Source organism: Carettochelys insculpta, chromosome 16, assembly GCF_033958435.1.
Source record: "Carettochelys insculpta isolate YL-2023 chromosome 16, ASM3395843v1, whole genome shotgun sequence".
NCBI classification, from domain to species: domain Eukaryota; kingdom Metazoa; phylum Chordata; order Testudines; family Carettochelyidae; genus Carettochelys; species Carettochelys insculpta.
In genome coordinates this window covers 39,867,089-39,882,389 of record NC_134152.1, presented here as the reverse complement: position 1 = coordinate 39,882,389, position 15,301 = coordinate 39,867,089, and the positions used below count along the sequence as shown (strand labels likewise).

General features: G+C 48.6%; 1 protein-coding gene across 5 annotated transcripts in view; it reads right to left on the bottom strand.

Annotated features, from left to right (window-relative positions):
* The window catches only part of UNKL (unk like zinc finger), a 206,202-nt gene that overhangs the window by 105,871 nt on the left and 85,030 nt on the right, over positions 1-15,301 (bottom strand). For all 5 annotated transcript variants that reach the window (XR_012647734.1, XM_075010749.1, XM_075010751.1 and 2 more), the window contains exon 8: positions 14,044-14,198. Coding sequence is in view for 4 of the 5 variants with exons in the window: in XM_075010749.1 (XP_074866850.1) it covers positions 14,044-14,198 (155 nt within the window). In the remaining variant the exon portion in view is untranslated. The remainder of the gene's footprint in view (positions 1-14,043; positions 14,199-15,301) is intronic.

The window sequence follows — 15,301 nt, the reverse complement described above, 5'->3', positions numbered from 1 at the left end:
TCTCCTTTTGTAGAAGATTGGCTACTTTTAAATCCTTTATTGAATATCTAGGTAGGTTAAAGTGCTCCCCATAGGATTACATGTATTCCAATTCCTGATGTTGGATTTATGTCCATTCATCCTTTGGTGCAAAGATTGTCCAATGTACATAGCAGAAGGGCTTCCTCCCAGCTCTGACCAGGCCCTATCTTCACTCTGCACCTTAGTAGATGTTCAGGTGTATGAACTCTTGATGGTATGGTTGATGTGGTTCAGTCCAGTGATGGTGTCATTAGTGTAGATATGCGGCCAAAGCTGGCCACAAGGTTTGTTGCAGAGATAGGTCCCTAGGAAATTGTCTCTGTGGTATGGTGTGTGGCTGTTGGCGAGCAATTTCTTGAGTTTGGGAGGCTGTCTGTGGGAGAGGACAGACCTGTCACCCAAGGCCTGTGAGAGTGAGGGATCTTGTTCCACTATAGGTTGTAGATTTTCAACAATGCACCGGAGGGGTTTAAACTGAGTCCTATAGGTGTTCTGTTACTTTCCTTGTGAAATACGTGACTTCTGGGTATTCATCTGGCTCTGTTAATTTGTTTCTTTACTTCCCCAAGTGGGTAATAGTTTTATGAATGTTTGATAAAGATCTTGTAGATTTTTGTCTCTGTTGGTGGGATTGGAGCAGATATGGCTGTATCTTAGGGCTTGGCTGTAGACAATGGATCATGTAATGTGTCGTGGGTAGAAGCTGGAGATACGTAGGTAAGGATAGTGGTCTGTGGATTTCCAGTCTAGAACAGTATTATTGTGACCTTTGTTGATTTGTACTGTAGTGTCCAGGAAATGATCTTTTGTGTAGAATGGTCAAGGCTGAGATTGATGGTGGGGTGGAAATTGCTGAAATCCCTATGGAATTCTTCAAGGGTCTCCCTATAATGGGTCCATATGATGACAATGTCACCAATGTAGCATAAGTAGAGGAGGAGTGCTAGGGGATAGGAGATGAGGAAACATTTTAGGTCAGCCATAAACATATTGGTATATTGTGAGGCCATGTGGGTGCACATAGCAGTGCAGCTGAATTGGAGGTATAAGTAGTAGTAGGCATCCTTCAGTCTGCATAGACTATGGATTGCGCCCTTTAAAGTTTCAATTGAGGACTTCTTGTTCCTAAATCCAAAATTGCTGTTGGTGAGGACAAAAATCACATAGCTCAGCCACCAGATGTGCCATGGCATCATCCAGTATGGTGTTCCAGACAGTGTGGTGTAGAGCGCTTCTACATCCATGGTGACAATGATGGTCTTTTCAGGAAGATCATGGATGTTCTGTAGTTTCCTTGGGAAGTCAGTGGTGTCTCAGAGATAGCTAGAAGTGCTGATAGCATAGGGTTTGAGAGGAGAGTTAACAGGGCAGGCATACAGGGTCCAAGTCTCGCTGCCATAAAGGAGGGTGCTGAGGATGCAGGCTCTGTAGACTTGCATTTTGGTGTGAGTGTACAGCTTGTTGTTATTCCACACTCTCTTGCTGAGTCTGGACAGAGTTGTGGCCGCTTTTCCGATCCTCCTATTTAGCTCAGTGTCCAACGACAGGGTGTCAGTGATGGTGGACCCGAGGTACACCAACTTGTGGACAACCTCTAACGTATACTTGTCAATGCTGATTGATGGGGATTCAGCAACATCCTGACCGAGTACGTTTATCTTCTTTAGGCTGATGGTAAGCCCAAAGTCCTTGCACGCTTTGGAGAACTGATCCAGCAGTTTTTGAAGCTGGTCTTCTGTGTGAGACACTACAGCAGCAGCGTCTGAGAACAGCATGTCTCTGATGAGGACTTCCCGCACCTTAGACTTAGCTTTCAGCCTTGCAAGGTTAAACAGTTTCCCATCAGATCTTGTGTGCAGCAAGATGCCCTCTGTTGAAGATCCAAAGGCATGCTTCAGGAGGAGTGCTAAGAAGATCCCGAACAACATCAGAGCAAGCACGCATCCTTGTTTGACGCCGCTCCTGATTCTGAAAGCATCCGATAATGTGCCGTCATATTGGATGGTTCCTCTCATGTCTTTGTGGAACGACTGGATCATCTTGAGTAACCGTGGAGGACAGCCTATCTTGTGGAGCAGTTTGAACAGACCATCCCTGCTGACCAAGTCAAAGGCCTTGGTCAAGTCGATGAAGGCTATGTAGAGTGGCTTCCTCTGTTTCTTGCACTTCTCTTGCAGCTGCCTTAGAGAGAAGACCATGTCATGCCAGGAAAAGAGGCTGAACGTCTTCCACTTGCGCTGCCTCAGGCGCATCCTTGGAATATCATGGAAGGACAGAGTGACCAACATCACCGTCCTCGAGCAAGCTGGAATCCCAACCATGCACACCCTCCTCAGGCAGCGTCGGCTCCGCTGGCTTGGCCACGTCCACAGGATGAATGATGGAAGGATTCCAAAAGACTTCCTGTATGGTGAGCTAGCCTCTGGCAAAAGACCTCCAGGATGCCCCCAGTTGCGCTACAAAGATGTCTGCAAGAGAGACCTCAGAGAGGTAGACATCGAGCTGGACAACTGGGAAGAACTAGCAGACGACCGCAGCAGATGGAGGCAGGGGTTACACAAGGGCCTTCAGAAGGGCGAGATGAGGATCAGACAGCTAGCAGAGGAGAAGCGAGCACACAGAAAGCACACTAAGGACTTGCCAGACACCCACCACATCTACAAGAGATGCAGCAAGGACTGTCACTCTTGTGTGGGTCTTCATAGTCACAGTAGATGCTGTAAATGAAGTCCTCAATTGAAACTATAAAGGGCGCAATCCATAGTCTATGCAGACTGAAGGAGGATGCCTAACAGAGCAGGACAGTCCAGCTCTATGGGTGCCAATACCTGGAATGATAGGACATCCAAGATTTCCTGGTTTAAGGACCTTGGGTAGCAGATAGACTACTCCTGGCCCAGGCTCTGTATTTTATCTCTGTGCCTTATTTGAAAATTTAATTAAAAGTTGGATATTAAAAATGTAATGTGAACTGAAAACTGGCTGAAAAATTGCAACTGGTAAAAATAAAAATGATGCATCACACTCTAAGGGACAGTAGTTTAGTACAAGACATTGGGAACACTGCTGTAAGTACTAGCCTTATTTGACATCTTCAGTAAGGACCAGAAAAATGGTGAATAACAGCATGTGAATGAAATCTGCTCCAAGGACTAACTTGAGAGAGAGCTGTGAACAAAAGTGAGGATGAGAATGATATTAAGGGATGTAGTGATGTAAAAACAGAGAGACTCCATGTACAAATCTTCACATTTGTACGTCAAAGGAGGACGAGGGAATGCTATCCGTGGCACTGTCCTGTTCTCTCACCCATCTCTGACTCTGCAGAGAATCTCCACAGAGTCTAGGAATCTATGCATAGTATAAAGATGACCACACCTCAGCCTTCTCATAAACTTGCTCAGAATCCCCTGCCCCACCTGCAGAAACCCCCATGGAGGGAGGCACAAAATAAAATATAAATATTTGCCAAATCTGTTTTTAACTTATATGGTAATTTGCATTTCATATTATGCTGAAGCACTTTACAGTTAATGACCTATATCAGCAGTGGGCAACCACAAATGGTGGGTGGACCATGAGTGACCCTCTACGTCAGTGGGCTGCAACAGCCCACAGCCCCCTAAGGTTCCAGCTGTGCCTCCTTCCCCCAGCATTCCAACTCTGGAAAAGAGGGGGCGGGCAGAGAGAGTCAAAACAGGCGATTCACAGCTCTGAAAATGCTGAGAGGGAAAGGGAGGAGCAAGGAGGTGTTCTCTGGTGCTCTGGTATGCAAGAGGTACATAGGTAGAAGCACCAGCTGGTGGTAAAGTGGGCCCCATGTGGCCCACAGACTGCCCACCATTGACCTAGACTATGACTTGTATTATATAAATTCACAGATTTTAAGGCCAGAATGGACCCTTGTGGTCATCTAGGCTGATGCCTACATAATACATGCCATAGAACTCTGAATTAATTTCTGCTTCAATAGCTGTGATTAAACTAGCACGTAGGGTTTTAGAAAACATCCAATCTTGATTTTAAAAAAAAAATCTGAAATGATGGAGAATCCACCACAACACTTGTTGGCTTCTTCAATAGTTAATTACCCTTACTGTTAAAAATTTATGCTTTATTTCTAGCTTGATTTTGTCTAGATTTAACTATGGAATTTTGTCAGTCCTTCTTCTGGTACAGTGAAAGGCCACAGACTAATTGTGCATGTGTTACCCTGTTGACGCATGTTAACAGTTCATTTATGAACTATGACTTAGTTCCATTTGGTCCAATAAAAGATATTACCTAATCTTCATCTTGTGTTTCTAATATAGTGGGACCAAAATGCCTACAAACAACACTGCACAGTATACAGAGATACCTTTGCAAAATCCATTGTTAAAAGAATCTGGGAATTTTTCAGTATCTGTTTTGGTTGTGAACTTTAGGAGAAAGCAATATAAATAATAAACTGACATAAAATCTGCATATAAAATTTCCATATGTGCTATGAGTTAGTTGGCATCTAATACTCTGTACAGGATTGTTTGATCAGAAGGCTTCACTTCACCCAAACTTCACTGAATTAATCATATTAAGACCATATCACTTTATAAGTAACTATGGAGAAAACACATATTACAAGAATGGGTGCTGGTAGCAATAGAGTACCAACATTTGTAGAGAAAATCAACCAAGATCAAGGAGGTTTTCAAGATGTGGTTTACAATAATCAATTTTTCAGATTTCATTGTTAACTCTTCCATATTTGACAAATTTTGCTCTGAGGATTTCTTCTGCCTATGAAGTAACAGAAAAGGCTAGTCACATCTTCTGGTAATGAAAAATAGGTGGCTTTCAGGCAGAGTCAAGCACATGGCACTCTTTTCCAGAATGAACTTCAATCTCAAAAATCTCTGAATTCAATGGACATTGATAATTAGTATTTTTTTGGAAGCTCATCATGGCTTCTTTATATCTTGCTTAAATTGAGGGAAAAGAGAGCCAAAATGTAATATGAAATTAAAATAAAATCCAGGTAGAATCAGCAGTTTGAAAAACAGTAAATTATTTTAAAATGCCATACAACCCCTAGAGCCCAAAAAATTGGGACTATTTCAGTAAAAAAGGATCCAACATGAATTTAAGGGAAGACCTTGAAGTTGCTACAAAAATCAGAGTTAGAATAATCAGAGAAAGACATTAATGTGGAAGATAAACTTCCCAGAAAAGGGGTGAGACTTGAAAATAGGAGAGTCAACTCACTGAAATGGGGAGAAAGGATAAAGCCATAACAGCAGATGACAAATAAGAGATGACAGCAAAATAGACAAAAAGGGTAGCAAAAACTTAAATGGATACAGTGTATATAAAGTGAGGAAGGAATCACAGAAAACTAGAACTGAAATGACCTCAGAAGGTCATCAAGTCCAGTCCCCTGCTCTCATGGCAGGACCGAGCACCATTTAGATTGGGTGGTCAAAATTATTTTTCATTCAGGGCCACTCCAAAGAATTTGGTAAGTGAGCACAGGCTGTACCCCTCCACACTATTGATGAAGGAAGTGTGGGGTCTGTAATGGACATGGGGTTCAGAAGGGAGCTTGGGGTAATGGACTGGACTGCAGAAAGTGGTGTGGAATCTGGAAGGGAGTTTGGGAAGAGGAGGTGGTTGTGACCCAGGTCAGGAGACTTGGGCAGAGAAGGGGGTGCAAAACATGGGAGGAGGTCATGGGCACAGGAGAGGTTTCTGACCTGGAGGAGGAGTGCAGGAGCAGTGCACAGATTTGGGCTGTGACTTGGGGCAGGGTTCAAAGGGGGTATGGTATGGTATGGATGCAGGAAAGGATTCTGACCTGAAGAGGGGTGCAAGAGGGAGTGCAGAGTCTAGGATGAGGTTGTAACCTGGTGCAGGAGGATGTGCAGGGATCTGGGTTGTAACCAGGTGCAGGGGATTAGGGTGCAAGATCTGGGAGGGGATTGTGACTTGAAGGAGGATGGTAGGAGGGTGTGTGGAGTCTAGGAAGGGGTCATGACCTGGGGCAGGGGTACAAGAGGGGAATGCAGACAATTGGGGTGCAGGATCTGGGGGATACAAGTGCAGGAAGGGGGCAGAGGGTTGGTGGAAAAGGAGGCGCTGAGGTGCCAGAGGCAGGCTCTGGTCATGAGACAGTTACCTGGGTGGCTCCCAGCCACCAGCCCAGCAGGTTCATCTGTCAGACTCCCTGACTTCCATGCCTCCGCATGTCACTGAGAGCAGCTGCAGGGGCCATGTACTGAAAGCCCATAGAGGAAGGGGTTCTTTGTGCATTGCCTCTCCTGCAACCAGGCAGCTCCCACTGGCCAGCTAAGTGACTTGCCCAAGATCACACAGGATGTGTGGAACCAAGTATGGTAATGAACTCAGGATTCCCAAGTGCAAGGTTAGTACCTAATTATTGGACCATCCTTCCTCTGTGGGAACAGTTTGAAGTGATAAACATCTAAAGGCAGGGTATCTTTCCTGATTATGCCTTTTTGGGTTCTCTGAAGTTTGCACTGTGAGGGGAGGAATTCAGTGGGATGTAAAGGCAGCAGCAGAAAGACACACTGAGGTTTCATTTCTAATAAACACAATCACAAAAACTTCAGTGACAGCAAATGAAAAATGAGGAATGATAAGAGGGAAAAACAGTTAAGGTAAAAGCAGCAAAAAGGGGCATCAATGGCTAATGGAGACAATCACAGGCTCTGTCTACACTAGAGGACTACTTCAAAGTAGCGTCTTTTGAAGTAGAGACATTAGAAGATGTTACTTCGATACATAGCGTCTACACAAGTGCTAGGACTGGTGCCGTCAATGTGCGACATAAATATAGCGATGTGGTATGTCGAAAGAGGCTGCCCCAGATGTGGAAAGGGAGCATCCACATAGGCAGGCAGCTCTTTTCGAAATAAGGGGACAGGAAAGGCTGTGGATGGGGTCGCAAGGCGGATAAGCCCTTCTAGAGTGGCAGCAAGCTGCACTCTTAAAGGCCCCCTCCCAAACACACTCGGCCTGCAGAGTTGCCACAAGCCCCGCAGACACAGTGCCCGCAGGAATGGACACAACAGCAGCAGCAGAAGCAACAGCTCGACATCTTGCTGGCCGCCACCAGCGCGGTGAGTGTCCAGCTAGCTGCAGCATGGGCGGCCACCCAGCAGCTTCTGGCAGGGGAGCCCCCCTGGGGCAGAAGAGAAGGCCCCAGACCATCAGGCCCTCTTGACCCCTGCCACCTTGGTTCCCCGCCAGCTCTGGAGCCACCTCACCAGCTCCAAGCACCTCACTCATGGGGGAGTGGGTCGAAAACCAGTGGGTCTGGAATTTCCGGATGAGGTGGCAGACCTTCCTGGAGATCTGTCAGTGGCTGACCCCCGACCTAAGACACAAGGACACCCAGATGCGGTGCGCCCTGCCCATCGAGAAGAGGGTCGCGATAGCTATCTGGAAGCTGGCCACTCCAGACAGCTACCACTCCATGGGACACCAGTTCAGTGTGGGCAAGGCCACAGTTGGGGCTGTTGTCATGGAGGTAAGGAGGCCCAGGCATACACCCACACTGAGGGGGTGGGAGGCCTGGAGAGGGGGCCCAGGGTGGGCCAGACATACCCCTCACACTCCTACAGGTACCTGTGTCCCCTCCCTGCAGGTGGTCCGCACCCTGAACACCCTGCTCCTCCAGAAGGTCATCCACACTGGAGACCTGGACTCTGCCACCACAGGCTTTGTTGCACTGGGGTTCCTGAATTGCTTCAGGGCCCTCATCAGGACTCACATTTCCATCTGCGCCCTGGAGCACAGTGCAGGACAGTACATGAACTGGAAGGGCTAACATTGGGTGGTCCTGCAGGCCATGGTGGACAGCCAGGGCTGGTTCCAGGACATATACATGGGCTGGCCCGGCTGCACCCAAGATGCACTGGTATTCCGCAACTTGGGCTTGTGCCGCCGGCTGGAGGGAGATCCTGCTGGGGGACACCACCATGTCCCTCTACCTGGTGGCCGACGCGGCATACCCGCTCCAGGCCAAGCTCATGTAGCTGTACATGGTCCACCTCACCTCCAACCAGGAGTGCTTCAACATCCAGCTCAACCACGCCCACCAGGTGGCTCAGCACACCTTTGGTCACCTGAAGGGGCGCTGGTGCTGCCTTCTCGCCCACCTGGATGTGGGCGCCTGCTGCATGCTCCACAATGTTGCGGAGAATAAGGGGGAGGCCTTTGTGCAGGAGTGGGTGTTTGAGGCCAGCACGGGCTATCCCCAGTCACCTGCCACCACTAGCCACCAGGCCAACGAGGCAGGGCTCCACATCCAGGAGGCCCTGCAGTGGTACTTCAACCAAGGGCACCAGTGAGCATTGCCCCAGCCACCCCCTGTGGGCCTCCTACACGCTGCCCCCACAACGAGCACACAGCAGTGTGGCAGAACAGAAATGTATATATATTGCGAACATGTATACCGAAGAATAAAACATACTTCAACCAACAACAATGCAGAAAACTATGTACATGAGAGGGGTCAACTATATGGGGGGGGGGGGGGCACACTCAGATGGCCCAGCCTTTAGCCCATCACTCCAGGACCCCCGCTCCAGGTCCCAGGCCCTCCTGTTGTCTGGGGTCCCCAGTGGGGCTGGGTGGGGGTGGGCAGCACAGGGAGATACGGCTGGGATATCAGCCTTGGACCGGTGGTCTGGCCCAGAGGGCCCCTCTTCCAGGGGGCTGGCAGGTGAGGCCACAGTGGGAGGGGCAGCTGGCGGGGCAGCGAGAGGGGGAAGCTGGACCACTAGCTCCTGGTACAAGGCTGCCAGGTCCCAGAAGGTGGCCATGAAGTCCCCCCATGCTGCCCGGAGCTCTGCCAGTTCCACTTGGTGCTGCATAGAGGTGGTGACGTGGGGATCCTTGACCAGCTGCCGCTGGCTCCCACAGGAGCAGACCCATCCCAGTGCTGTTGGCTCCTCCCAGCAGCCGCTGTCCAATGCATCCAGGGAGCTGTCCGGGACCACGGATGCAGAGAGACTCTCCTGCCCCTTGGATGGTGCAGCTGCAGAAACAGCGGGGAAGTAAGAAAAAGGCCATGAGTACTGAGCCCTGCCCCATGGCCCATGCCCCCTGTGGGTGTTGGATCCCCATCCCCTGTCCCCCGTCCATGGGTTCGGCGGCCCTGTGGGCAGCCCCTTTTTGCAGCCCAACCCCCACCTCCCCCACCCGAGCAGGGCACGGTGCTGTCCACAGGAGTGGGTGCTGACGGACACTTGCAGCCGTGCCGCTGTCCCAGGGTTGTGGTCTTGCTGGGCCCAGGCAGGCCGGGGTTTGCTGAGGGTATGGGGGGCCCTCAGTCATGTATGGTGCCCCCACCCCATGACCCAAGGGGTATGTGCCTTGTGGGGTACCTACCTGAGGGTCCACCGCCGAGATCAGGGGATGCCTGTCAGGTGGATGCTTGGCTGAAGGTGCGGGAGGGAAGGTTGATGACGAACTCCCCGCCTGCCCCTCCACCCCCAGTGCCTCAGTGCCCGGCTCCAGTTCTGGCCCTGGAGGTGTGGGGCTGGGCTCCGGTCCCAGCTCCTGCTCCCCGACCTGCTGGGGCTCCTCAGCTGCAATGTCAAGGATGGCTGTGGGGGAGGTGGTGTGCTGAGGCCCAGGATGGCCCTGATATCCTGGTAATAGGGGCAAACAATGGGGGGCAGCCCCCAACCGGCTGGCTGAGTCCCGAGCCCAGGCGTAATCCTGCTGCTACTCCTTTAGCTTACTCCTGACGTGGTGAGGAGTATAGGCAGGGTGACCTCAGGTGGTCACATCCTCAGCCAGCTGGGGGAACGCAGCTGCATTCCACCACTTGCTCCCCATTACACAGAGCACCTCCACCTTGCCCCAGAGCCCCAGCAGGTCATGGAGCTCGGCATTGGTCCAGGAAGAGCCCTGCTTCCCCCCACCCCTGACTGGACTCTTCCAAGCCCTGGGGTCGGTCAGAGGGGGAGCACTGGGACCACTGTGGTGCCTGGCTGCTCTCCATCACTAGTGGGGGGACTGCTGGGGGTTGCTCTGAGGTGTGCAGGGGCACCATGTGTGATGGCTGCTGCCTGCATGGTTTCAGCTTCCTGCCATGGGCTTTCCTGGTCTGTGTAGCTTTAAGAGCCACTGCGCGCACAGACCATAGAGTCCCACAGGGGCTGGACAGCATGTCTCCGCATCCCAGCTGATTGCTGCCATGGCGGACCCCACTATTTCAAAGCTGCAGGATGAGGAGCATCTACACATGTCCTTTTTCGAGTTACATGTCAAAGTAGCACAATATTCCCATTTGCTCATTGGGATAACAATTTTGATGCCTCTGGACCTAATGTCAATTTCAACATCAAAGTACCACACGGTGTGTGTAGACGCTACATGCACTACTTCTATGTTCTGTCTGTTACTTCGACGTAGCAGGCTAGTATGGAGGAAAATGGGTGACAGAAGGCCACAGGTGAGAGAGTGATTGCTGAAGGCAAGAAGGAAAAGTTATAGCTGGGACTGGAAGAAGCAGGATGGGAGGAGTGATTCGATAAATACCTAAATTATAATAGATTGGGTTTAAACTGAGGTGGTAGAAGACAAAAGTGTAGAAGAGAAAACATAAAGAAAAGCTTAAGAGTACAGAAACGGGAAAGAAAAAACAAAGGTGCAAGGAAAGAGTAGGCAAGACGGAAAGAGTTTACGTCTCAGAAGATGAATCCTGGATGCACAGAGGAGAACACAGAAGCTAAGTAATCAATCATGGCTATGGCAAAGGTAAGAACTATTGCAACAATAATTCAACTGCATTAACTGCAGCAAATGATTGAGTATAAACACATGACGGGGTGGAGAGAACTGATGAAACTTAGCCCTTGACCAACAGCAGGAAAGGTTCCTGTGGACAAGATAGTTATTAGAATTCCCTGGTACTCTTATGCATTAACCTGAAAATGAGAGAAGACTGAAGAGCTTCTGAGAGAACAAGTGTCTCTGTTCAGGTCAGCCCTGAAAGCAGCAAACAGAACTGAAACAATGAGTCCAATGACACTCAAGTTCCTATGCACAGAGAGGAGTTCCTACTGGGACAACAAGGTCACCACAAAGCTTAGAAGTGCAAGAGCTGTTATGGCTCTGACAATTCCCTGAAGAGCTTCTGGAAGTACGTGTGGCAGCAGATTTCATATTAGAGAGCTATGGCACAATGTAGACCACTACACAGATACATCGGTATGTTTGGACTAAAGGGAAACGATGCGAGATTGCAGATCCTGCATCAATGGAAGGCCTCATATCTATTAAAACCAAATGCATCTGCCATTTCCATTTAAACATATTTCAAATTATGTAACCTATATCTGTTTTCTCTTTTAATTTTACAAACAAAAAGCTACAAGTTTTGGAAGCCTACTAGTAAAAGTTTTACCAATAAATACACAGATATTCATGAGCTATAGAAGGGTCTTTTTTGCTCATGAAACAAGAAAAAACCAAGTCAACAGAGAGATGGGCAGGGCTAGACCAAGGACCCTGATCCGCTGCGCTACAACAAAAATCACTGCTGCCTACCAACAAGATCCATTTCCGAGTATAAGTAAATGCTAGAGCAGGGATGCAGAACCATTTGGGGTAAGGGCCGTTGGCCCACCAAAAAAATCAGTCAGAAGACACACAAAAGTGAGAAGTTGAAAAAACAAAACAAGCAAATCTCATTGATGCAGCTCCTGACTCAGATCCCTCACTCACCTCATGTTCCAGCCCCATGGAGGGTAAGGGGAGGAGGAAGGATGGAAGTTCAGGGCTTCCCCCAAGCCAGATTAACACTTCTGGGGACCCAGTGGAAGTAGATTTTGCAGCTCACCAGATTCTGGGGTGAGGCCAAAAAATATTGAGTTCAGTGTATGAGAGGGAACTGCTGGGGACTGAGATTGGGATGGGAGTGCGGGGTCTTAGCATGAGGTAGGATGCATGAGCAGGCTGAGGGTGGGGGCTCTGGCCAGGAGGTGGGGGGTCTGAGTGGTTGAGAAGGTGCAGGAGTGGGCTGGGGTGTGGGTGAAAAATAGGGTGCAGGAGCAGACTGACGACGTGGGGTCTGGGCAGGAGAGAGGTGCAGCATCAGGCTGAGAGTGGGGGTATCTGTGCAAAAGACAAGGTCCAAGAGCAGGCTGGGGGTTAGGGTATAAGCAGGAGGGGGGATACAAGAGCAAGCTGGGAACTGGGGGTATGGGCAGGAGGTAGGTTGCAAGAGCAGGCAGAGGGGGACTCAGCTGGGATTGGGCGTGCAGCAGTAGGCTGGGAGTGAAGGTCTGAGAAGGAAGATGGGGTGCTTCAGATGGGGGGGGGTCTGGGCAAAAAGGTGGGGTGCAGGAGCAGGGGTGTGGGGTCTGGGCAGAAGGTGGGATGCCGGAGTGGGCTGCGGGTCTGGGTTGGAGGATGGGTGCAGGAGCAGCCTGGATGTACGGGGTCAGGTTGGAATGGGGCCGCATGAGAAAGATGGGTGGATACTTACTTGAGTAGTTCCCAGGGGCACATGTGGCTCCCAGCTCCCTGCTGTTTCCACTCTCTGCTGCTCCCATTGGCTGCTCTTCTAGCCAATGGGAAGAGGGGGAGCAAAAGCCTCCAGATGAGCGTTCCTTGCACTGCCGTTTTCCCAGCCAGTGGGTGGGGGCGGGGGGGAGGGAAGAGAGATGGCAGTGAATGGAGCCACATCCTCCCTCTGCCAGGCAGCACCTAAGGGCCTGATCTAGCCCCAGCTTGCCCAGATCTGGCCTACAAGGCTCGGGGATTGCTCCTCTACCTGCCTCCTCTCCCACAGGAAGGAGCTGGTGCTTGCGCTCCAATCACAAAGAGAGCTGCGGGGCTGAATCAACAATGAAGCCCCCCCCCGACCCCCACTGGAGTGGGGTGCCAAGCATGGAGCTTCATGGGCTGGATCCAGGCAAGCTGCGGGACACAGGTTCCCCAACCCTGTGGTAGAGGATAAAGAACTCATAATTAACTCTTCTTTTTCCCTCAACTCTGTCTGAGAAAATAGAATATCATCATACTAATTACTTTGGCACCTGAGAGCTTCTTAACTATCAAGTACATGATGGCTCCAGGAACAATCTGAAGCCATCTGTAAAGTAAAATATCAAGTACAGTAGTTGTATATTCAAATTCCTATATAATTCTCCTGTTAACAGAAAACAATTAAAAGGAGACATGTAGCCAGACAAGATCTTAATCTAATTGATATCTTTCCTATAGAGAAACCAATCTTAAAGTTGTTACCCTGTGGTTACATAATACATTTTGGGGTTCCCCATTTAAAGCAATTCTATTTAGGTATTTATATGAGGACATTTCTCACTGTAGTATCTGAATACCTACAGTCACCGGACGATCTACAAAGTAAGAAGGGGCGGGGGGGGGGTCAGAAACAGTTGTAATACAAATTTAAATCTGATAAGCAGGTAGGGACCACACATTGCACTAGGTCAGGACCCCAAAGTGAGTTATAATCTCATTGTAATGGGGTTGCCAGGGCTGGCTCAAACTTGCCAGAGATAAAGCTGAAGCCTGAGCACCACCACCCAAGGCCAAAGTTGATGGTTTTAGGCTTCAGTCCTGGAGAGCTGGGATCAGTTACAGCACCCCTGCCTGGGGCAGAAGCTCCTGGACTTCAGCTATGCCCTCCCTGTACGGAGCAGTGAGGCTCAGGCTTTGGCCCTCCCACATGAGACAGTAGGTCTTGGGCAGGCTCAGACTTTGGTCTCCCCTCCTGTGGTCAAGCAGTAGTTTTGTTGTCAGGAGGGGGTCACAGTGCAATCAAGCTTGAGAACTCCTGCAGTACATATTGAGAACCAGTCTAAAACTTTATCATTACGTGTGAGGTCTGATTTTTTTGACTTTTTAATGTCTAAGCAAGGCATTTTCCTGTTGTAATACACATACAGAAAAGGAGAGATGCCTGATAAATAAAACACACAGTTATACATTGGCACAGTGATCATTATTAGTAACTTTTTCAGAAGTATTTACACTTACATTTCCAGACTGCCCATTGTTATTTGTAATGCTGTTTGTGGAGTTAAGACTGCTGCTCCATTCATTTGCAATTCCTATGCTGTCTGCTGAAAACAGATGAGCGCCTGGCTTTGACTGACAACCAGTTTGCAGTATGACTACATTCATGGTGTCCTCTGTTGAAGGAATCCCCAACAAATTACACACAGATTTTGTATTTAGCTGTGTGAATTCAACAATTACATACCCAAACCAAACACACCACCACCTGTCACATGGAAACATTTAAATACAAAAATACAAACTTTGTTTCTGAAAGCAAAATAATATAAACAAAGCAAATCTGAAAATTGTGTCATTTAATATTTATGTATTTGTGGTCACTTATTAAACATCAGTACCGTATTCCAGAAGGCTTTTCTTCATTACTCAGTCCAGAAAAAATCCACAAGAACAAAAAAGATCTGTGTCCCAAGAACAGATTTTGCGGTACTTTCAAGAATCTATAATGCTATAGTGTTTAAAGACAATATTTTAGGACTCCTAGTTGCAAAGATAAATGGGACATTGTGCACTGCATTACTGCCTTTTTTTCTCTTCCTGGCTGTAAGCAATCTACAGAATCGCATCAAAAGAAGAGGAAGTTACTCATCTTATGCATTAATAGTTCTTCGAGACGAATGTCCCTCAAGGTGCTCCACCATAAGTGAGTATGCAATCCCAGCACCTTTGACTGGAGATGTTTGAAAAATATATCATTTTGTCCCGCACACCTGCTGTCCCTCCCTCTTCCTTCAGGTTGCATAGGGAGACTATCTTCTCTAACCCATCCCTTTTGAGAACTTCAAAATAGAGACGAAGAGGGTCAGTTTTGGAGAGCCCACGGGGGGACACATCTTGAAGAACTATCTTTACTGTAAAAGGTGAGTAACTTCCTGTTCTACTTCAGGTACTGTCCCTATGGGTGCTCCACTGAAAGATGACTCTTGCATAGCATGTTCAATGCAGGGCTGGGAAAGGCCTATACAGGAAGGCTCCACCTAAACCAAACTGGAACCAGATTGCTGGTTCTTAAAATTAAAAAAGGTCATAGAGCAATTTTTCAAATAAGACCCGAGGGAAAGCCAAAAGGTACACAGGAGCATTTGGATTGGACAGAGATATCCCTCTCAGGAGGGTCTATTAATAGAGATTCTCTATGTCCTAGTAAAGAGGAGAGGATGGAAGATGATAAAATATGCGTAAGATTTGATGAAAAACTGTCAAATGAGAAAGAGTT